Here is a 24,833-nt window from a genome sequence, read left to right as displayed (position 1 = left end):
TGGGTTCTTCCCAATAGCTACAGCTTCTGTGAATATGGGGTCCCTCCCACAGGACATGACCTCCTCTGGGCATAGTCACTGTCCCTGGCTCTTTTACGAAGGGCAAACAAATCTCTGCTTCACCAGTCCTCTCCACAGGATGCCGGGGAAGGTCTCAGCTCCGGCACTCATCCTTCTCTCACTGACCTTGGGGTCTGCATGGTCACTTCTCTCTCTCCTCCAACTACTTGCACCACCACCAGCTGAAAAAGAAGGAAGAAGGAACAGGAAGAACCCTCCTCTTCCAGCTTCTTAAAAAATGATTGTGGAGGCATCTAATTGGCCCAGCCCCAGAAGTGGGTCTGGCTCAGAGCTGGGGAGAGTTTGGAGCAACTTTTTACAGGAGCCATCTTTACAGCCCCTTCCCCGTTACCAGAAATGGCTCCACACAAAACCATGACATTATTATACTGTTGAAATTTGGAGAATTTCCAAGAGACACTGAAAGCATATACCTAGCAATTGAATTTAATTTCCTACAGTAAAAAAAGCAGATATATTTGAGGGGGAAAAAAACCCCTCAGTTATTCATGTCTTTCTGATATTCTGAAATATCAAGTTTGAACATGCTGCTTATGTATTTATATGTGTATATATGTATCATTATGTGTGTCTAATAATGGTCCATCAGGATGCAAATCATTAGTTTCTGGGCTAGGGACAGTTTTCCAGTATTAAGTATTTGCAGGTAAGGTTCTAAAGAAATCACATTACTGAACTGGTAGAAGTCACTGGTCAAACTCCTGGTTCAAGAGTTTCCTTGAAACACTGAACTAACTTTGGTGGGATTAGCCCTTGTGTTCATTTGCTTCTTTATCTGGTGTATTTATGTGATGTTTGGAAACTCAGGAGTAGGTGAAAGAGAAAGGCTTGTCACTGCTTTACCTTATTTTGCTCTATGTGAAAAGAAGATACTGAAATGGACAAGTCCTGTGTCCCTAAAACCATGGAGGATATGATGTTTCATGAAATGATTCTAAACTCCTTTCTGGTTTCTGCCAACAGTTTTGAACCAGCTGCCTCTTCCATCACCTTTACCTGCTACAACAACAAAAAGCCTGCTTTTCAATGGACGGATAGCTGAAGAGGTGAACTGTCTTCTGGCTTGCAGGGATGAAAATCTGGTTTCACAGCTCATTCACAGTCTCAATCAGGTGTCAACAGATCACATGTATGTATTTTAAACTTTAACTATATCAGAACACCATCCTTATTCCTTGAAATGAAAATGAACTGAATTGAGAATGGTGTTTGTGAGAATCTGAAGATTAGAACATGCAGTTTTTTAAAGAAGACTAATTTAGCAGATTACCACTGAATAAAAGTCAATTGTTTCACTCCATCAGAATGTTAGTAATTGACAACCCTTATGTATAACTAATATATTTTAAAATTTTAAAATAAATAAGTTGCTTTTCCATTCTTGCTAGTTAGGAGTGCAAACTTTGTGGAGTTGATTGTGCAATAGTTATTTGTGTTTCACTTTAGTCAGTAATGCATATAGACAAATTAAATACTTAGATACTATATAATCAACATAATAGTAATATATTATACAAAATACTGTCTGCTATAAAAATATAACTTGTTAATAATTATATGATTAATAATATGTCCTGGGTTTGGCCAGCATAGGGGACGTGGCCAGGCTATTCAATCCCATGAGACATTAAGCTCAGGATATAAGGGCAGCAGCCATGTCGCTGTGGCCAGTGCGAGAACTGCAGTTGTGCTGTTGGGCTGCTTGTCGGGCTGCAGGCGGTGAGCAGTTATACTGGGCATTGCTCGTTTTTCTGTGTCCTTTGACCATCATTGTAACTGCCTACTCTTTGTGGTGTTCTATTAAATTGTCCTTATCTCAACCCCACAAAGTTCTAGAACTCTCTCTTGATTCTGCTCCCCATCCTGCTGACCTGGGGAGGAGTGAGTAACTGGGTGGTTTGGTTATTGTTCAGCCAGGACTAAACCACCACAGTCTTTTTGGTGCCCAACGTGAGGCATGAAGGGTTGAGATAAGGACAGATCTGACAAAGAGTGTGTTTAGATTTGTTAGACAATTTTCTTATATTGACCATGCAACTGATCACAATGCTCACTCAGCTGCTTACAGGTGGTTTTATGTGAACTCTTACCTTCTCTATGTGTTCCCTGTGGTGCTGTTTATCACCTCAGGGAAAGTAATGAAGATCAAAATTTTGCTATACTGGGATTTTTTGGCTTATGATATGATTATATCATTGGTTATGGAGCTTAGCTGGTATTTGTATATAGTGTTGTGGTCACTCCCATACCTTGGGCTTTTCCTTTCAGAATTCATTAGTAATCTGACCCAACCTATGGAGAAGACAGGGAGGGATACTTTCTCCCACCCTTTTACTTCCTCTTTCTCCTTGTGGCTAACTAAAACAACATTTGAGAAATTTGAGTATTCTTGGGACATTCCAATTATCCTGAATGGCCCTACCTGTCTCCTGAATATGCTTCATATCTTGCTTAAGGTTGTAAAATTTGTTAAAAGTCTCATGCAAAGATCTGTCCCAAGGCTGCATAGTAATGGGTGGAATGGCATATGGGAGAATATGGGCAAGTATCTAGAGAACTTCTCACCTACAATGGTCTGGAACTTTACCCTGGAACAGCTACATGACCCTGATAGAGTGATAGAGTACTTGAAAAGAAAATGCTATGGCTATTCCAGAGAGGCACAACTGACTGCACTGTGCTGGGCCCTGGCTAGTATCTATCAAATGCTGCTCAACATTAGACAGCACCCTCAGGGGGAAGAGGAGAAAAATAAACCGACAGACATTGCGGCTAACTCAGCCCCAATGACATGCACTGTGGCTACGCAGACCCCAGCAACAGGCAGCATGGCTACTCAAACCCTGGTGGCAGGCACTGCAGCCAAATTGGGAAAACAACCTGTGCCAGTATCAGTTGCCCCTGTAGAGAAGAAGAAATGTTGGATGTGAAAGTCAACTCGCTTAGAAAGGGAAGAAACTCCAATTACAAAGGGGGAGTAAGAAGAAACTGATGCAGGACCATCACAAGAAGAGGAGGAGGAGGAAGAGATGGAAGTTCCGAATGAGACGATTAGCACTCGATCCCTATCCCTGAGCGAGTTGCGAGACATACAAAAGGACTTCAGCTGTCACCTGACTGCTCTGATGCTGGGATAATGGGGCCAATAGCCTGGAACTTGAGGGCAGGGAAGCCAAACAACTAGGTTCCCTGTTTAGGGAAGGAGGGATTGACAAAACAATTGGAAAAAGAGCACAAGTACGCAGCCTTTGGAGGCGATTTCTCTCAGGTGTAAGGGAAAGGTTTCCATTCAAGGAAGACATCATATGTCACCCAGGCAAGTAGGCTACCATGGAGAAAGGTATCAAGTACCTGAGGGAACTGGCTGTACTAGAAGTCATTTATCATGATCTGGACAATGTGCAGTTATCCATCGACCCAGATGAGGTCCAGCGCACACCCCTCGTGGCGAAAGTTCCTCTGGAGTGTACCACCATTGTATGCCAACTCCTGGCTGTTATGTCATGGAAAAAAGGCGAGGGGAAAACAGTAGATGAAGTGGTCAGCCAACTCTGGCAGTATGAAGGAAGCCTTTCTTCTTCTTTACGATCCTGTGTCTCTGCTGTGGAGAAACTATTCAGTGAGTTCCAACAATTTAAGAAAGATATCTCCTGCTCTCCTCCTGTATGGGCCCATGTCTCTGCCATGTCTCTGCTTCTGATCAAGAGAGGAGATACAGAGGGTACACACACTGGGGCAACCTGTGGTTCTATCTACAAAGTAAAGGAGAGGACATGAGGAGGTGGGATGGAAAACCTACCATGGCCCTAGAGACAAGAGTCCGTGAACTACAAGCAAAACCAAAAAGGGACTCCTCATGGAAAAATGCTGCCCCAGTTTCCAGTGAGCAGCTGCCCAGAGATCTGGTGCTTAATCTTGCTTCTGATCCTCTCAAAGGGTCCTCTAGTTCATTCTCACTGAATGTGTGTGATACACATAACAGTCAATATTAGAGGGGCCCTGCCTCCAGCCAGGGGGAGGACAGGGACAATAGGATGTAATGGTCTGTGTGGATCCAATGGCCTCGCACATCAGATTCATAAGAGTACAAGGCTCTCATGGATACTGGAGCTCAATGCACTTTGTTCCCATCAAGTTATAGAGGAGATGAACAAATTTCTGTTTCCGGAGTAACAGGAGGATCCCAACAGCTCACTGTGTTGGAAGTAGAAGTGAGTCTGACAGGAAGTAGATGGCAAAAGCACCCCATTGTGACAAGCCCAGAAGCTCCATGCATCTTGGGAATAGTTTACCTGAAGAGAGGGTATTTCAAGGACCCAAAAGGGTATCAGTGGACTTTTGATGTGACTGCCTTGGAGACAGAAGAAACTGAACAGCTGTCCAGCCTGCCTGGCCTCTCAGAGGACCCTTCTGCTGTGGGGTTGCTGAAAGTTGAAGACCAACAAGTGACAGTTGCAACCACAACAGTGCACCTGCGGCAATATTGGACTAACTGTGACTCTCTGATTCCAATCTACAAACTGATCCGTCAATTGGAGAGCCAAGGGGTGATCAGCAGGACTTGATCACCCTTTAACAGCTCCATATGGCCAGTACGAAAGTCTAGTGGAGAGTGGAGACTGACAGTAGACTGTCGTGGCCTGAATGAAGTCACGCCACCGCTGAGCGCGGCTGTGCCGGACATGCTGGAACTCCAATCCGAACTGGAGTCCAAGGCAGCCAGATGGTACGCTACCATTGACATTGCTAATGCATTCTTTTCAATTGCATTGGCAGCCGAGTGCAGGCCCCAGTTTGCTTTCACCTGGAAAGGCATTCAGTACACTTGGAATCGATTGCCTCAGGGGTAGAAGCACAGCCCTGCCATTTTCTATGGACTGATCCAGGCTATGCTGGAAAAGGGTGAGGCCCCTGAACACCTACAATATATCGATGACATTTTTGTGTGGGGCAATGCAGCAAAGGAAGTTTTTGAAAAAGGAAAAAAAATAGTTAAAATACTACTGAATGCTGGCTTTGCCATAAAATGAACCAAAGTTAAAGGGCCTGCACAAGAGATCCAATTCTTAGGAATAAAATGGCAAGATGGTCGTCAGCATATCCCAATTGTACATATCCCAATTGTTACATATCCCATATTGTCAACAAGATTACTGCAATGTCTCCACCAACCAGTAAGGAAGAAACCCAGGCTTTCTTAGGCACTGTGGGTTTTTGAAGGATGCATATTCCCAACTACAGTATGATTGTAAATCCTCTCTATCAAGTCACCTGGAAGAAAAATTACTTTAATTGGGGACCTGAACAACAGCAAGGCTTTCAACAGATAAAACAAGAAATTACTCAGGCAGTAGCCCTTGGGCCAGTTCAAATAGGACCAGATGTGAAAAATTTGCATTACACTGCATTGAGAGAGAATGGCCCTACCTGGAGCCTGTGGCAAAAAGGACCTGGTGAGACTTGAGGCTGACTCCTCGGGTTCTGGAGTTGGGGATACAAAGGATTTGAGGCCCAATACACTCCAAATGAGAAGGAGATATTGTCAGCATATGAAGGAGTCCGAGCTGCCTCAGAGGTGATTGGGACAGAAGTGCAACTCCTCTTAGCACCCTGACTGCTGGTGCTGGGCTGGATGTTCAAAGGGATGGTCTCCTCCACACATCATGCAACTGACGCCACGTGGAGTAAGTGGGTTGCGTTGATTACACAACGAGCTCATATAGGAAACCCCAGTCGCCCAGGCATCCTGGAACTGATCACCAACTGGCCAGAGGGCAAAGACTTTGGAATATTGCCTGAAAAAGTGACACGTGCTGAAGAGGCCCCACCATACAATAAGCTGTCAGAAAATGACAAGCAATATGCTTTGTTCATCAATAGGTCCTGCTGTATTGTGGGAAAACATCGAAGGTGGAAAGCGGCTGTGTGGAGTCCCCCATGACAAGTTGCTGAAGCTGCACAAGGAGAAGGTGAATCAAGTCAGTTTGCAGAGGTGAAAGCCATCCAGCTGACTTTAGACATCGCAGAACAAGAAAAATGACCAATACTATACCTCTATACTGACTTGTGGATGGTAGCAAATGCTTTGTGGGGGTGGCTACAACAATGGAAACAGAATAACCGGCAAGGCTGGGGCAAACCCATCTGGGCTGCTTCATTGTGGCAAGACATCGCTGCCCACCTGGAGAAGCTGGTTGTGAAGGTGTGACATGTAGATACCCACATACCCAAGAACCAGGACAATGAAGAACATCAGCACAACCAGGAGGTGGACCAGGCTTCCAAAATTGAAGTGGCTGAGGTGGATTTAGGCTGGCAGCATAAAGGTGAACTGTTCATAGCTTGGTGGGCCCGTGATACCTCAGGACATCAAGGAAGAGATGCCACCTATAGATAGGCTCGAGATCGAGGGGTGGACTTGACCTTGGATGCTGTGGCACAGGTCATTCATGAATATGAGATATGTACTGCTATCAAACAGGCCAAACAGATGAAGCCTCTGTGGTATGAAGGACGATGGCTCAAGTATAAGTATGGAGAGACCTGGCAGATCGATTATATTACACTGTCACTGACTCGCCAAGGCAAGCACTACGTCCCCACCATGGTGGAGGCCACCACTGGATGGCTAGAAACATATCCTGTGCCTCATGCCACCACCTGGAACACGATCCTGCGCCTTGAAAGGCAAGTCCTATGGCAACACGGCACCCCAGAAAGGATCGAGTCAGACAATGGGATGCATTTCAAAAACAACCTTATAGATACCTGGGCCAAAGGGCATGGCATTGAATGGGTCTATCACATCCCCTATCATGCACCAACTTCTGGGAAAAATTAATGGTACAATGGACTATTAAAGACCACTTTGAGAGCGATGGGAGGTGGGACCTTTAAACATTGGGACACGCATCTAGCAAAGGCCACCTGGATAGTCAATACAAGCGGATCTGTCAATAGAGCTGACCCTGCTGAATCAGAACTCCTACACACTGTAGAAGGGTATAATGTCCCTGCAGTGTGTATGAAAAATCTGTCAGGAAAGGCAGTTTGGGTCAATCCTGCCTCAGGCAAAGGCAATCCTATCCAGGGGATTGTTTTTGCCCAAGGACCTGGATATACTTGGTGAGTGATGTGGAAGGATGGGAAAGTTCGATGCATACCCCAGGGGGATTTGATTTTGGGTGAGACTAGCCCTTAAACTAAATGGTATTAGTCACTGAATAACTTCCTGCCTTTAGCATGCTCTTCAGGAAGAGGTGATCTCATACAAGAACATGCACCCCGAGCTGAGACTAGTGAAGCTGAAGCAGCGGGTTGATATCATCTGAGCAGGAACTTGGAAGACTGCAATGAGAGATGGAACCCTGAAGTCATGGACTAAATTAACGGCCCATGGACTAAGGAAATAATATCTGTATCAATGACATGAAAACGTTTAAAAATGTGCCTTATCTGGGAATGACATACATGGAATAGAATAAGGGGTGTATAATGTCCTGGGTTTGGCCAGGATAGGGTTAACTCTTCCCAGCCGCCGCCAGGGGGCGCGTCCAGGCTATTCAATCCCATGTGACTGTCACAGTCAGGATATAAGGGCAGCGGCCGGGCTGGGGCGGTACTGGGGCCAGTGCGGGAACTGCGGCTTTGCCGCCGAGCTACGCGCCGGGATGCGCGCCGTTATACTGGGCATTGCTCGTTTTTCTGTGTCCTTTGACCATCTTTGTAACTGCCTACTCTTTGTGGCGTTCTATTAAATTGTCCTTATCTCAACCCACAAAGTTCTAGAACTCTCTCTTGATTCTTCTCCCCATCCTGCTGAGGTGGGGAGGAGTGAGTAAATGGGTGGTTTGGTTATTGTTCAGCCAGGACTAAACCACCACAAATATTTATTATATATTGTCTTATATATTTAGATACTTTGTTGAGATACTCATGTCAGTTCTGTTTAGCTATTGAACTTAATATTTTAACAATTGAACCAGCAAGTGTACTAATGTTTTCTTTTTAATATATTTTTTGTTTTTTAGTTTTTCCCTGGTATCCTTTCCATTGTCTTATGTTGACAACCCTGTTCTAATGTTCTAGTCAATTGTTTTGATCAAGTGGAAGTAGCTTTTAAAAGTTCTCAAAGCAAACAATAAATGAAAGCATGGATGTATATATATAAAATCCATTACATCTTTGATTGTTCAAAGGGAATCCTGTGATGTCAAAAACAGGACAATTTTTATTTTAAAAAGAAAAGATTCTGAAAGTGTTGGGCTGCAACCTAAATGTTACACATTCATGCATATGTTATTTTCACTTCTACAATAATACTTTCTTGATGTTATGCTAAAGGATTCTTCTTTTAGGGAGAAGGTCATGTTTAAAAAGTGAGCATAAGAAACTTTTTACAACAGTATGAAACTGACAGCCATGTACTTATTTTCTATTATTAAGCACTTATAATTTTGAAGACTAATAGGAATGCCTCTTGTTCTATTCCTTAAACAAGAGAGGAAAAAAAAACTAGAGACAGGGAACAGTGCTTTGAAGACTTTTTTTCTGTATTTCAACAGTAAATTGTCATGTTTTGGTTTGTTTATGGTTTATTTTTACATTGCTCTTCATTTCTTTATGCCTCTTTCTTTGCTTCCCCCATTCCAGAGAGTTGAAAGATAACCTTGGCAGTGATGATCCAGAGGGAGATATACCAGTCTTGTTGCAGGCTATCCTGGCAAGGAATCCTAATGTTTTCAGGGAGAAAAGCATGCAAAACAGATATGGGGTACAAAGTGGTAAGGATTTTTTATTATTTATTGATTGTGGTTTATGTTGTTCTGTAAGTTTAGGGGACTGATACTAGCCACAAATATATATGGAGCACTACTGTGATATTTATGCCTTACCTTGCATTTGATAGTGATATAAAGCTATGTATCTTGACGATATCTAAAAGTGATTGCATTAGAACAAGCATGGAAATAAACTCTACTGGGTATATTTGTAAAAAATGTTTAATTTAACTACAAAATTAAATTTTGAAGAAAAGTGATTGGATTTTGTTTAAAAGTTGTTTTTTTTATGGCTAGATTCATATATTTGTCTCTGTAAATAACTGAAGTTGGAAAAATATGCCTTGATCTTACTGAAAATCTCTATGTTTATGGTGTTATCATTGTAGTGGTAGTTCTTGATAATTCTGCGGTAAGGAATAAGGTTGAATGAACTATACTTACTAGCTCCTCCCTGTCATTCCTCTTCTCATCAATTCGTGATCCCCTACAGATTTTACTGTTTCGACAGCTAATTCTTTGTGAGGTTTACTGAGATATACTGCTGGATGGATACACAACAAAGATAGAAAAGAGGAGAGACCAAGCAAAGGATTAATCTGACAGATTTTGCATGTAGATCTGGAGGCTTCTTATATTGTACCTGAAATCTTTAAATACTAAACTATGAAAGGAGTAGGAGAATTTTCTGAGTATTCGCAGTGTGAGGACAAAGCTTTGCTAAAATATTGTAGAGATATAGTTAGAAATATTATTGGAGTCCACAGGGGATAGAAAGTGTAGGATGTTTTTAGAGGGGAAAAGTAATAAAATGAGATTAAGTTAATTCACCTAGGCTAATGAGTAAAAAGCCGTGCAATATTTAAAATGTATTTGAACATGTAATGTTCATAGAATCATAGAATGGTAGGGGTTGAAAGGGACCTTCACAGATCATCTAGTACAACCCCCCTGCAGAACCAGGTCCACCTAGATCTGATTGCATAGGAACATGTCCAGGCGGGTCTTGAAGGCCTCCAAGGAAGGAGATTGCACAACCCCTCTGGGCAGCCTGTTCCACTGCTCCCTCACCTGAACAGTAAAATGTTTTTTTCTTATATTTAAGTGGAATTTTTTGTGTTCCAGCTTCATCCCATTACCCCTTGTCCTGTTGCTAGATACTATAGAAAAAAAGGATGTCCCAACCTCCTGACACCCACCATTTAGATATTTGTAAATGTTAATAAGATCTCCCCTCAGTCTCCTCTTTACTAGACTAAACAGCCCCAGTTCCCATAGCCTTTCCTCGTATGAAAGATGTTCCAGTCCCCTGATCATCTTGGTGGCCCTGTGCTGGACTCTCTCCAGAAGTTCTTCGTCCCTCTTGAGCTGAGGAGCCCAGAACTGGACACAGTCCTCCAGATGAGGCCTCACCAGGGCAGAGTAGAGGGGGAGAAGAACCTCCCTTGACCTGCTGGCCACACTCTTCTTGATGCATCCCAGGATGCCATTGGCCTTCTTGGCCACAAGGGCACATTGCTGGCTCATGTTTAGCTTATTATCAATCAGGACTCCCAGGTCTCTCTCTGCAGAGCTGCTCTTCATCAGTCGAGATCCCGCTGAATGGCAGCACAGCCTTCTGGGGAATCAACCAGTCCTCCCAGTTTGGTGTCATCAGCACACTTGCTGAGGGTACACTGTCCCATCATCCAGGTCGTTGATGAAGATGTTGAACAAGACTGGCCCCAGAACCAATCCCTGTGGAACTCCACTGGCCACAGGCCTTCAACTCGATTATGTGCCATTGATCACCACCCTCTGGGCTTTGTCATTCAGCCAGCTCTCGATCCACCTCACTGTCCACTCATCCAAGCCACACCGCCTGAGCTTTCTGGTGAGGATGTTATGGGAGTCAGTGTCAAAAGCCTTGCTGAACTCAAGATAGATGACATCCGCTGCTCTCCCCTCATCTAGCCAGCCAGTTATGCCCTCATAGAAGGCTATCAGGTTGGTCAAGCAAGATTTCCCCTTGGTGAATCCGTGTTGACTCCTCCTGATAACCATCTTTTCCTTCATATGTTTAGTGACAACATTCAGGATGAGTTGTTCCATCACCTTTCCAGGGATGGAGGTGAGGCCGACCGGCCTGTAGTTTCCTGGGTCATTCTTCTTGCCCTTTTTGAAGACTGGAGTGCCATTGGACAGTGCCTCGCCTGTCCTCCATGATTGTTCAAAAATGATGGAGAGAGGCTTAGCAATCCCATCAGCCAGCTCCCTCAACACTCTAGGATGCATCCCATCAGGACCCATTGACTTATGAGCCTTAAGCTTGCCCAGCAAGTCTTTAACCTCTTCCTCTTCCACCCAGGGCAAGTCCTCTGCTCTCCTGGCCATCCTGTTATCCTTGCTGGACCAAGCTTCCTGAGGCCTGGCCTTGGCCATAAAGACTGAAGCAAAGAAGGCATTCAGTACTTTGGCCTTCTCTGCATTCTCAGTCACCAGGGCACCCTCTGTGTTTAGCAGCGTGCCCACATTACCCCTCACGATCCTTCTGCTGCTGATGTACTTGAGAAAAATACCTTATTATTGTCCTTAACATTCCTGGCTAAATTTAATTCTAGAAGGGCTCTAGCCTTCCTAGTTGCACATCTGCATGCTCTGGCAATGTTCCTATACTCTTCCCAAGAAGTCAGTCCCTGTTTCCACCTCTCATAGATGGCTGCTTTCTTGAAAGAATGCAGAAATTTCCAGGAATGAAAATGTGAAAGGCAATGCTAAATATTTAGTAGCTCACTGATAAATATATCCTGAAATTTAAGCTCTGAAAACAGTCTTAAGATTCTCGTTTTGGTGGTAGCTATGGCAGAGTATGATTTTTCCAACTGTGGGAACAATTGTTATTTTCCTGGCAGTTTTTGGATAGTGGTTCCATGGAAAACATATGCTTGAATTAGAGTTTTCCACCAGTTTTGTAGAGTTAAAGAAATTTTTGCCAGTTGTCGTGCTTTAGCCCAGCTGGCACAGAATCACCACGATGGTCTCTCGCCTGGTGCCCGCATTCACCCCCACCCTCATTAGGATGACAGAGGCCCCAACGAAATGGTAAAAAAATAAACAAGGTTGTTGTAGATTAAGACAAGGGTAAGGAGGGCTCACTGCTAATTACAGTTCCGGGCAAAACAGACTCCACTACTTGACTTAGAGAGGAAAGTAGGAAAGTTTATTCTACTACCTACAAGAAACAGAATGGAATAAAAGCAAAAAGGGAGTAGGATGATGAGAAAATTACAACCAGCACTTTAAGACCTCCCTCCCCCATTCCTCCTTTCTCCCCACATCCAGCTCACTGCTCCCAGTATGTCTACCTTCTCCCCCCTCAACAGCTCAGGGGAATGTGGCCAGTCTCTCACAGATGGGCTCTGCTGCTTCTTTCTTCTCAGATGAGGACGACTCCTTGCTTCTTCCCCTGCTCGGATATGGTGTCCCTCCCCCGGGACACAGTTCTTAACGAACTTCTCTGGTGTGGGTTGTTCCCAGCAGCTATGGCCTCTGCCAATACAGGGTCCCTCCCTCGGGACATGGCCTCTTCTGGGCATAAGTTTAATGAGCTACTTTGTCGTGGGTTCCTCCTCACAGTTACAGCGTCTGCGAATATTGGGTCCCTCCATCCGGACCCTGCCTGCTCTGGCCATAGTGATACAGGGTCCCTCCCTTGGGACACGGCCTCTTCCAGACATAGTTTTAATGAAGAAAATCACTGCCTCTGGCTCGGGTTCTGTAGTGAAGTGAGTCTCTGCCCCTGACATGGGATCATTATTAAAATAATTCTCTACCGCTGATTCGATGTCTTTAGCAAAATGCAAACAAATTACTGCTTCACCAGTCCTCTCCGTAGAATGCAGGGGAGTCTCTGCTCCAGCACACATTCTCCTCTCTTTCATCACTGACCTTGGAGTCAGCATGGATGTTTCTCTTCCTACTCCTTGCACCATCACCAGCCAGAGAAGAAGAAGGGACAGAAGAAGGAAGAAACAGGAAAAAGAAACAGGAAGAAGCCTTCTCTTCTGGCTTCTTCTTAAAAAGTGATCGTGGAGGTGCCTAAATGGCTCAGTCCCAGAAGTGGGTCTGGCTCAGAGCTGGGGAGAGTTTGGAGCAACTTCTTACAGGAGCCATCTTTACAGCGCCTTCCCCATTACCAGAAAAGGCTATCATGTCAAACCATGACACCAGTGCAAAAGGGAGACGTTGTTTTTGAAATTATTTGTTCCAGCAGAGACTTTTGAAAGAAAGAAGATAAACTGAGTTAATTTCTTTCTAATTTTTGCTAATGCTATGCTTCAGAGGGGGGAAGACTTCCTCATCTTAATTCGATAGATTAAGGCTAATCCTTAATGAAATAAAAGCACCTCTATCTTCAGTAAATGTGCTTTGACCTATGCTTGAAGGAAGGTACTAGTAAAGAATGAAAAACAATTCAACATGAAACTTAACTGTTCTTTTAGCAAAACGGTTTCAAATAATGAGAATAGATCAGACTGAAAAACTTCATTGAATATTTAATTTTCATTTACATAATTCTGAATACTTGCAAACATTGTAATGTAAATGTGAAATCGGGAAAATTGAAAGAAAGGGAGAAGAGGGGAAAAGCATAGCTGTAGACCAAGTATTTTGAGAGGAAGAAGACACTGGAATGAATTTGGAAAAACTAGGCAAACTGGGACTTTATTTTCTATGGAAAAGCCACACTCTTACCTGGAAATAGGGGGATTGTTAAGCTAGATGCTGGCAAACTCTGGTAGCCTTATTAGCTGTTAATACATCCCATTCCGATCTCCAAGGCAGAAGGAGGATATACTGATGTGTTCTAGCAGCAAAGGTTAAGTTTTCTTCTGCTTTCTGAACAGATTTTGTAATCTCTGTAGAGTCATGATTTGTAGAAGAATTAGGGGTTTGGTAGGGATCTTATGTAATGAATTTTGCCAGATAGAAGAATTAAATTTAGACTCTTTTCTAGTACTTCATATTCATCTCTTCTACTTTCCTTATTGTCTTCCTCCTGAATGTGGTCCTTCTGTTGAGTCCAGCATGCAATGAAGTCAGCATTGAGTACTGAAGTCCAGTATTTATAATGCCTGGGATTGGGAAGGACTGAAGGCAGTGGGATCTCCTGTCTATTTACTCAGCCTGGGTTGGGCCTCTGTGCTATGAACCCTTGAGTGTCAGTTCCAGTGTTAGTATGGACAAACCGAACTCAAATTCATTTCTCCCAGCCTCTGTTCATGCAACAACAGAAAGACCACTTGGCTCAAGAATTATATTAAACATGGAATAAAATTTTTGATTCAGTACAATTTGTCAGGAATTGAAAGCATCTTCAAAAAGATAAATTTTATGTTCTGAATACAAAGTAAAGCACAAGCAGAATTCAGTGATGATGGTTTTTTTTCCAAGATCATATTGATTTGTAGCTCAATACTAATTTTAGAGTGAAAATTGTTTCTATTTACCACAACTTGTGTGTTTTTGAGGATTAATATCTTACACATCTTCATATATGTCAATTACTTAGATAATTTTTCTTTGCTTGCACAATAATTCAAGTGTACATGTGCCTGTAAAAGGATGTTGTAGTTTAACCCCAGCCAGCAACTAAGCACCATGCAGCTACTCATTTACCCCCAGTGAAATGGGAAGGCAAATTTGGGGAAAAAAAGTGATGCTCAGCAATAACCAAAACATCCCTGTGTTATTAACATTCTTTTCAGAAATTCAAGATAAGTGCTACTTAGCAACAACCAAAACATCAGCATGTTATCATTATTCACTGTAAACCCAAAACACAGCCCTGTAGCAGCTCCTAGGAAGAAAATTAACTCTCTCCCATCTGAAACCAGGACAATATCCACCCCTTATTCTATACCATCTACGTCATACCCAGGTCCCCCACTTTCCAGTACATGACAATTAATCACCACTACCTTTCTTGTTTCTTGATATATATACACAGAGGGATACGATTCCTGCAGTCTGTGGACCACTCCTATAAAATGGCCATTGAGTTCAATCAGTCTATGACTTTAGGCTCCATCTGTCATAACTGTCTGGGCAGGAGGGATGGTGCAAACCCAGTCAGATCAGTGCAGTACAGTGGGTGGGTGACCTTGGGTGCAGTAGGAAGATGGTGTGTGATGTCGCATTGTTGCACACTGAATTCAGTTCTCATTCCATCACTACTGTGCTTTGCTTGGTTTTACCAAAGTTCATTCTTCATTAACCTAAGTGATTCTTACTGTAATACCATTGATATAGCATATAGCAATTATAGTAATGATGACATGCAGTGGCAGAGCTATATAACAATTAACATAATACAATTTAATTCATTGACTATTCTCACCTAAAATCAAATCCCCTTGAGGCACACACTGGACTTCTCCATCCTTCTGCATCACCCACTAAGTGCACCCATGTCCTGGAGCAATAGCAATCCTTTGGATGGGTTTGCCTTTGCCTGAGGCAGGTTTGACGCAGACTGTCTTCCTTAACATATTCTTAATGTGCACTTACATGGACTTTATCCCCTTCTACAGTATGTAAAAATTCTGATTGGGCAGGGCCAGCTCGATTGACAGATCCCCTCATATTGACTATGTGGGTGATCTTTGCTAGATGTGTATGCCAATGTTTGAAGGTCCCACTCCCCATCACTCTCAGCGTAGTCTTTAACAGTCTATTATATCACTGAATATTCCCATAGGCTGGTGCATGATAGGGGATGTGATAGACCCACTCAATGCCATGCTCTTTGGCACAGATGTTTATGAGGTTGTTTCAGAAATGAGTCCTGTTGTCTGACCCAATTTTTTCTGAGGTGCTGTGTCATCATAAGACTTGCTTTTCAAGGCCCAGCATACTGTTCCAGGTGGTAGCATGAGGCACAGTGTATGTTTCCAACCATACAGTGGTTGCTGCCACCATGGTGAGCACATGGCACTTGCCTTGGTGGATTTGTGGGAGTGTGATATAGTCAATCTGCCTGGCCTCCTCATATTTCTTTTTCAGCTATTGTCCTCCATACCACAGGGACTTCAACCACTTAGCTTGCTTGATTGCAGCACATGTTTCAAAATCATGAATAACATATGTGATAGTGTCCATGCTCAGGTCCACCCTTCGATCATAAGCCCATCTATATGTGAGCGGGAAATAGACTATTGGGATCCTACCCTACCCTCCCTGTGGCAGGTCAATCAGGGGGATAAACCAGGGGATTCCCCCTCCTCTCTTTGCACAGCTGAATCCAGGGACTCAAGGGATGGAGGACAATGGCAGCAGGTTGCTGCCCGGTGTAGCGGATGAGTATTTCATGTGACTGCTCCACCCTCCCTGGTGTCCCTACCTTTACAGAACAGGTATGTGGTCCTGCAAGCAGAGCTGAACAGTGATCAGGATGAGGGCTCACCCCAAATGAAGCAGCTACCAACTTTCAGGTAACCAGCGCCCAACATCAAAACAACTTCCACAAAAGACAGGTCATTGTCATAGGAAAGCCAATACACAGACCTGACCCACTTCTTAGGGAAGTCTGCTGCCTCCCTGGGGCACAGGTCAAGGATGTGAGGAGAAAACTCCCTACTCTGGTACAGCTGACGGACTATTATCTATTGTTGATTTTCCAGGTGGGTAGTGATGAAGTATCAACCAGAAGTCTAAGAGCTATTAAGGGACACTTCAGGGCATTAGGACGCTTGGTTAAGGGATCGGGAGCACAAGTTGTGTTTTCCTCTATCCTTTTTGTTATGGGCAGGGATGAGGTAAGTACCTGGAAGGTGAAACAGCTTAATACCTGGCTCCAAGCCTGATGTTACTGATGAAACTGTGGGGTTTTTGAGAATGAGGCAGTTTACAGGGCACAAAGGCTACTTCAAATAGATGGGATACATTTATCACAAAGAGGGAAAAGGTAACTGGGACTAATGGGGCTTACTGGGAGGGTTTTAAACTAGATTTGAAGGGGAAAAGGGGTAAAACCAGGTTTGACAGAGATAAGTCTGGGGGCAACATGCCAGCGTCTGAAGGATGATCTGCTACCAACATCCTTGGGTCTGCTGCCTCAGTGGAGGCTGGAGATGGAGATCTTTGTGGCAGCAGTGAAACAAAGATTAGTGTGTTAGAGGCCGTGGAAACATCTGAAAATGGTCATGTGGAGTTCAGGACATCTACCTTCCAAAAGGTGGCAGGATTGGTAACCCATCTGAAGTGCATCTACACCAATGCACGCAGCATGGGCAACAAACAGGAGGAGCTGGAAGCCATTGTACAGCAAGGGAAGTGTGACATAGTTGCTATTATGGAAATGTGGTGGGATGAGTCACATGACTGGAGTGCTGAACTGGATGGCTACAGACAGGGACAGGCAAGGCAGGAGAGGTAGAGGGGCAGCCCTCTCTGTTAGGGAGTGTCTTGACTGTTTTGAGGTCAATGAGAGACAGGGTTGAGTGTTTATGGGTAAGAATCAGGGGGAAGGACAACAAGGGGGATTTCATGGTAGGAATCTGCTGTAGACCACCCAGTAAGGATGAAGAGGTAGATGAGATGTTCTTTAGGCAAATGGGAAAACTCTCAGGATCGCTGACTCCCATTCTCATGGGGGACTTCAACTTACCAGATGTCTGCTAGGAATACAACACAGCAGAGAGAAGACAGTCCAGGAGGTTCCTGGAGTGTGTGGAAGAGAACTTCCTCACACAGCTGATGAGGGAGCCAATGAGGGAAGGTTGCTTACTGGACCTGGTGTTTGCAAATAAGAAGGTCTGGTGGGGGATGTGATGATTGGAGGTTGCCTAGGACATAGTGATCATGAAATGATTGAGTTCTCAATCCTCAGAGAAGCAAGGAGGGGTGTCAGCAGAAGTACCACCTTAGATTTCCCCTAGGGCAGACTTTGACTTGTTTAGGAAGTTGGTTGCCAGTGTCAGGAGGCAATCCTGAAGGGCAAAGCAGTCTGGAAGGCTGGACATTCTTTAGGCAGGAAATCTTAAAGGCACAGGGTAAAGCTGTCCCCATGTGCAAGAAGATGAGCTGGCAGGGCAGAAGACCACCCTGGCTGAACAGGGAGCTTCTGCTGAAGTTCAACAGGAGAGAAGAAATGGCATGCAACCTGCTGCTACACCTTAACGCACACAATTCGATGGGGATGGATGGAATCCACCCGAGGGCGCTGAGGGAGCTGGCAGAAGTGCTCACACAGCCACTCTCCATCATCTACCAGCAGTCCTGGTTCACCAGGGAGGTCTCAGTGAACTGGAAATGATGACAAATGTGACACTCATCTACAAGAAGGGCCAGAAGGAGGATCCTGGGAACTACAGGCCTGTCAGCCTGACCTCAGTGCCAGGAGTGGCTGGAAAGCTGTCCTGCAGAAAAGCACTTGGGGGTGTTAATGGACAGTCAACTGAACGTGAGCCAGCAGTGTGCCCAGGTGGCCAAGAAGACCAATGGCATCCTGGCTTGTATCAGAAATAGTGTGGCACTGGTGAGGCCACACTTTGAATACTGTCTTCATACCCTCGGGAAGCCCAGTCCAGCAAGGATAACAGGATGGCCAGGACAGCAGAGGACTTGCCCTGGGTGGAAGAGGTTGAAGACTTGTTGGGCAAGCTTAAGGCTCATAAGTCAATGGGTCCTGATGGGATGCATCCTAGAGTGCTGAGGGAGCTGGCTGATGGGATTGCTAAGCCTCTCTCCATCATTTTTGAACAATCATGGAGGACAGGCGAGGTACCTGAGGACGGGAGAAAGGCCAATGTCAAGCCAGTCTTCAAAAAGGGCAGGAAGGATGACCCAGGATACTAAAGGGTTGTCATACTCACCTCCATCCCCAGAAAGATGATGGAACAACTCATTCTGAATGTTATCACTGAACATATGAAGGAAAAGATGGTTATCAGGAGGAGTCAACATGGATTCACCAAGGAGAAATCCTGTTTGACCAACCTGATAGCCTTCTTTGAGGGCATAACTGGCTGGCTAGATGAGGGGAGAGCAGCAGATGTCATCTACCTTGACTTCAGCAAGGATTTTGACATTGTCTCCCATAACATCCTCATCAGAAAGCTCAGGCGGTGTGGCTTGGATGAGTGGACAGTGAGGAGGATCGAGAGCTGGCTGAATGACAGAACCCAGAGGGTGGTGATCAATGGCACAGACTCGAGTTGGAGGCCTGTGGCCAGTGGAGTTCCACAGGGATAGGTTCTGGAGTCGATCTTCATCAATGACCTGGATGATGGGACAGAGTGTACCTTCAACAAGTTTGCTGATGACACCAAACTGGGAGGACTGGTCGATTCACCAGAAGGCTGTTCTGCCATTCAGCGGGATATTGACCAGCTTGAGAGTTGGGCAAAGAGGAATCTCATGAGGTTCAACAAGGACAAGTGCTGAGTCCTGCATCTGGGAAGGAACAACCCCATGTACCAGTACAGGCTGGGGGTTGAATTGCTGAAGAGCAGCTCTGCAGAGAGAGACCTGGTAGCCCTGGTTGATAATAAACTAAACATGAGCCAGCAATGTGCCCTCGTGGACAAGAAGGCCAATGACATTCTGGGATGCATCAAGAAGAGTGTGGCCAGCAGGTCGAGGGAGGTTCTTCTCCCCCTCTACTCTGCCCTGGTGAGGCCTCATCTGGAGTACTGTGTCCAGTTCTGGGCTCCTCAGCTCAAGAGGGACAGAGAACTTCTGGAGGGAGTCCAGCACAGGGCCACTAAGATGATTAGGGGACTGGAACATCTTTCATATGAGGAAAGGCTGCGGGAACTGGGGCTGTTTAGAGAGGAGAATATCGAAGAGGGATCTTACTCATATTTACAAATATCTAAATGGTGGATGTGAGGAGGTTGGGACATCCTTTTTTTTTATTGTATCTGGTGACAGGACAAGGGGCAATTGAAAGAAACTGGAACACAAAAAAGTTCGATTTAAACATAAGGAAAAAAGTTTTTCATTGTGAGGGTGACGAAGCACTGGAACAGGTTTCCCAGGGGGGTTGTGGAGTCTCCTTCCTTGGAGATCTTCAAAACCTACCTGGACACGTTCATATGTGATCTGATCTAGGTTGACCTGCTTCTGCAGGGGAGTTGTACTAGATGATCTCTAAAGGTCCCTTCCAACCCTACCATTCTATGATTCTATGTAGCGTATCTTCCTTGATTGCCTGAGACATGCTGAGCCCACTGAGCCTTAAATAATTCACCCTTATGTTGCCAGTCCAGACTTACCACTTCAGTTTTGGCAGCCTTATGTACCTGCTGGTTGTGTTGATATTCTTCAGTGGCCCAACTCTTGGGTACATGAGCATCTATGCAGTGTACTTTTACAGCCAACTTCTCTACCAAGGCAATGTCTTGCCACAATAGGGCAGCTCAGATGAGTTTGCCCTGGTGTTGCTGATGTACTTTATAGAATGGAATTTTCTTTATGCAAGGACAAGGAGCAGAGTATCTTCTGAAACAGGCTCTAGTGGTTAGAAGAAGGGGTTAATGGGTAGCCTGTTTCTATGCTGTTTAGGTTGGGATGACCATGAATGAACAGCTACATTGTGTGAACCTGACTACTTTGTATCCTTGAAGAGGGACTAGAGATTAAAAAGGAGGGAACCTCTTGCCTCAGAAAGTGCCAAAGCCTGGATAGTTCCCTAATTAGCATCAAGTTAACAGACATTTACAGTAACTGGGGGAAAGGTTGCAGGGGCAGATTGCAACCACTTAATAAGAACAAAAAGACCTGTCTACCTGCCTGTCCCTCCCCCCCCATGTAATTTTAGGTGGGATTTTGCTAATCATGTAACAGGATAAATATGTGAAAGTTCGTTTGTGGGGTGTGCTAGCTTTGTGGAATTGCCAGCTAGCTCCCATCTTTGTCCAAATATTAAATAAGTAAATAGCTCTGCGTGTAAGATTGACTTGTTGCACACCAGGTACCAAACCTCACTTGTGAGACAACATTAAAGATATTCTACTTCCATTGCTATAGCCACCCCCACAGAGCATTTGCCACCATCCATGAGTCACTATAGAGGTAAAGTGTTGGCCATTTTTCGTGTTCAGCAATGTCTAAAGCCAAATGGATGACTTTCATCTCTCTGAACTGACTTGATTCATCCTTTGCTTCTGCAGCTTCTGTAACCCATTGCATGGGAATCCATACAGCCACCTTCCACCTTTGATGTTTTCCCACAATGTGACAGGACTCAGTGAACAGGGCATATCTCTTCTCATTTTTTGACAGCTTATTATACAGTGGGGTCTCTCCAGCACATGTCATCTCCTCCTCCAAAATCTTTGCCTTCTGTCCAGTTCATGATCACTTCCAAAATTCCTGGGTGACTGAAGTTTCGTATTCAAGTCAGCTGTGTGATTAGTGCAACTGACTTGCTCCATATAGCATCAGTTGCATGATGTGTAGAAGGGACCTCCCTTTGAATATCCAGCCCAGCACCAGTAGTTGGGGTGCTAAGAGGATCTGTGCTTCAGTACCAACCACTTCTGAGGCAGCTTAAACTCCTTTATATGCTGCCAATATCTCCTTTTCAAGTTCAGGCATAGTAGACCTTGGATCCTTTGTATCCCCAATTCCAAAGCCCTAGGGGTCAGCTTCAGGTCTCCCCTGGTGCTTTCTGCTGGAGGTTCCAGGTAGGGCCATTCTCCCCAGCCGTGGTGTAAAGCACATTTTTAACATCTCATCTTGCCTGGACTGGCCCAAGCACTAGTTTAATATGTTCAAAGCCATGTTGTTGTTGAGGTCCCTGTTTAATTTTTTTTTTCTGAGTCACTTGATAGAGAGGGCTTACAATCAGACTGTAATTTGAAATATGCTTTCTCCAAAAACCCACAGCCCCTAAGAAAGCCTGTGTTTTGTTTTTACTAGTTGGTGGAGACATAGCTGCAATTTTTATGCTTTCAATAAGAGTACATATTTAACTGAAAAATCACCTGTTGGTGAGCAGCCCTAGGTTAAGCATGGACGGTACTGGATTACAGTTTCATCATATGAGACTTTTTCTGTGATCTTGAGCTGTGTTTTTATGTAGTGAAAATGGATATTTTGTGCCACTTTTTTCCAAGAAAAAAAAAAATAATAGTCAGGACTGGGAGTATGTGTTAAGGAAGCTCATTCTAGGAAGATTTCTATTAGGATAATGTTTTCTCAAAACAGAACATTACCAACAATCGTAATGTAAGTTGCATTTAAAATAAATTATTAAATATTTAAAAGTATAGAAATGCACAGTGGAGTCATAAATCAATCTACTGCTTAATTATATGACAACAGTGTAAAAAATATAGAAGATATTTTAGTGTTAATAAACACAAACTAATTTCAGTTCCTTTGTAGAGTAAATGTTTGGGGATTATTTTTAGTCCTTCCTCATTGCATCATTACTAGGCAGACTTGTTATCTGTTTGGAAACTTTGGAGACAAGATTGTGGTAGGTGGGGTAGTTGGGATTTTGTTTATATTTTTAAGCTATCTAAATACTGTCCCTCATGTCCTGTCCCGTGTCCCCCCACCAACACAGAGAGGTGAGAACTGTTTGCCACAGAATAAGTTTTGGGTTTTTTTAGATGGCATTGAAAATGGATGAATGTATATATTTTCTGTCATTCTTTTAAATTAAAAATTACTGCATCTGTAGTTCAAAATGTATTTTAAATTTAGGGAGGAGAAAACACAGATATGTTTTAAAGAATTTTAGAAGTGCTGTCTTTAAGCATAAAATGAAACTTCATCTGTATAGTTCATACTCATATAGGCGCATTCTGTCAGCTTTCTATACATGAATGTTAAGGATTAGTAGTTTGACTAACTACTACCTAGCTGTGGTGAGAGTTGTTAGTGAGAGGTGAGCAGGCAGTGATCATGCCAATTGCTGCCTCCAGCACAAAAGCCCTGGACTTTCCTCCTTGCTTGCCTATGTTCTAGGCAACCAGCGACCATTTAAACAAACTTTGCAGGAGTTGAGAGACCCCCTCTGTTACTTAGGACAATGAAATGTCCTCTGTACTGAAGTATTGGAGGTCTTCACATTTTTTAAATTTTTTTTAGCATAACATGAGACTTTCACTCCTGCTCAGGGCTTATTTACCTGTGCTTATATACTTGGAATGTAATACTTCATACCTACTGGGAGGTAGTAACAGCTGTGTTCCTGGGGTATTATCCGATCTATTCTCTGCGGGGGAGAGGGGAAGAGAAAAGAGGGTGACATCAAGAATGTGAGCCCGCTGCTGAACAGGAAGGGTGCCCTAGTGACAGAGGATGCAGAGAAGTCGGAACTATTGAATGCCTTCCTTGCTTCAGACTTTATAGCCAAGGCCGGTCCTCAGGAAGCCTATTTTCTGGAGGATAGTGAGATAGTCTGAGGAATAGAAGACCTTCCCTTGTTGGATGAGGATTGGGTTATAGACCTGTTATGCAAGCTGGTCACCCACAAATCCTTGGGTCCTTATGGAATGCACCCATGAGTGCTGAGGGAGCTGGCTGATGTTATTGCTAAGCTGCTCTCCATCATTTTTGAGTGATCATGGAGCACAGGGGAGGTGCCTGAGGACTAGAGTAATGTCAATGTCACACCAGTCATCAAATAGGGCAAGAAGGAGGAGCCGAATAACTACAGACTGGTCAGCCTCACCTCCATCCCTGGAAAGGTGATGGAACAGCTCATCCTGGATGTCATTTGTAAACACATGAAGGAAAAGATGGTTACCAAGAGGAGTCAATGCAGATTCATCAAGGAGAAATCTTGCTTGACCAACCTGATAGCCTTTGATGATGACATGACTGGCTGGCTAGATAAGGGGAGAGCAGTGGATGTCATCTACCTTGACTTCAGCAAGGCTTTTGACACTGTCTCCCATAACATCCTCATCAGAAAGCTCAGGCAGTGTGGCTTGGATGAGTGGACAGTGAGGAGGATCGAGAGCTGGCTGAATGATAAAGCCCAGAGGGCCATGATCAACGGCACATAATTGAGTTGGAGGTCTGTAGCCAGTGGGGTTCCACAGGGGTGGGTTCAGGGGCCAGTCTTATTCAACATTTTCATCAACGACCTGGATGAGCGGTGAGGAACCTCCTTAGGTTCAGCAAGGACAAGTGCAGAGTCCTGCACCTTGGGAGGAACAACCCCATGCACCAGTATAGGCTGGGAATTGACCTGCTGGAGAGCAGCTCTGCAGAGAGAAACCTGGGAGTCCTGGTTGATAATAAACTAAACATGAACCAGCAACGTGCCTTCATGGCCAAGAAGGCCAATGGCATTCTGGGATACATCAAGAAGAGTGTGGTCAGCCAGTCGAGAGAGGTTCTGCTCCCCCTCTAATTTGCCTTGATGAGGCCTCATCTGGAGTACTGTGTCCAGTTCTGGGCTCCCCAGTTCAAGAGAGTTCAGTGCAGGGCCACCAAGATGATCAGGGGACTGGAGCATCTTTCTTATGAGGAAAGGCTGTGGGACCTGGGACTGTTCAGCCTGGAGAAGAGAGTGAGGTGGATCTCATTAATACTTACAGGTATTTAAAAAGTATTTGTCAAGAAGATGGGGTGGCATATTTTCTTTTTTGTCCAGTGACAAGACAAACTCAAACACAAAAATTTCCACTTAAACTTAAGGAAGGGTGACGGAGCACTGGAAAATCTGCCCAGGGAAGTTGTGGAGTCTGCTTCTCTGAAGGTTTTCAAAACCTGCCTGGAAACATTCCTGACCTGACCTAGGTGGTCCTGTTTGAGCAGAGGGATTGTGGACTGGATGATCTCTAGATGTCCCTTCCAACCCCTTCCATTGTATGATTCTATGATTTCTAAAACTGGCTTTGCTTTGGTGAATATTGCATTAATTGAAATTGATGATTTCAAACACTTTGGATTGGGGAATACTGTCAGCCTTCTATTTAACATTTGGGCTAAAATATTTGCATTACTGATGTACTTTACCCACAA

The 24,833-nt window shown here is 44.2% G+C and overlaps 1 protein-coding gene across 5 annotated transcripts in view; it reads left to right on the top strand.

The window, feature by feature from the left end:
• LOC133628460 (nipped-B-like protein) overlaps positions 1 to 24,833 on the top strand; it is a 165,575-nt gene that overhangs the window by 36,310 nt on the left and 104,432 nt on the right. For all 5 annotated transcript variants that reach the window (XM_062016629.1, XM_062016630.1, XM_062016634.1 and 2 more), the window contains 2 exons: positions 1,045 to 1,210; positions 8,734 to 8,864. In XM_062016629.1, the coding sequence (XP_061872613.1) occupies positions 1,045 to 1,210; positions 8,734 to 8,864 (297 nt within the window). The remainder of the gene's footprint in view (positions 1 to 1,044; positions 1,211 to 8,733; positions 8,865 to 24,833) is intronic.

The sequence above is a fragment of the Colius striatus genome, chromosome W (genome assembly GCF_028858725.1).
Source record: "Colius striatus isolate bColStr4 chromosome W, bColStr4.1.hap1, whole genome shotgun sequence".
Classification (NCBI taxonomy): domain Eukaryota; kingdom Metazoa; phylum Chordata; class Aves; order Coliiformes; family Coliidae; genus Colius; species Colius striatus.
Note: the sequence above shows the minus strand (reverse complement) of the source record. Positions and strands in the feature narration are given on the sequence as shown.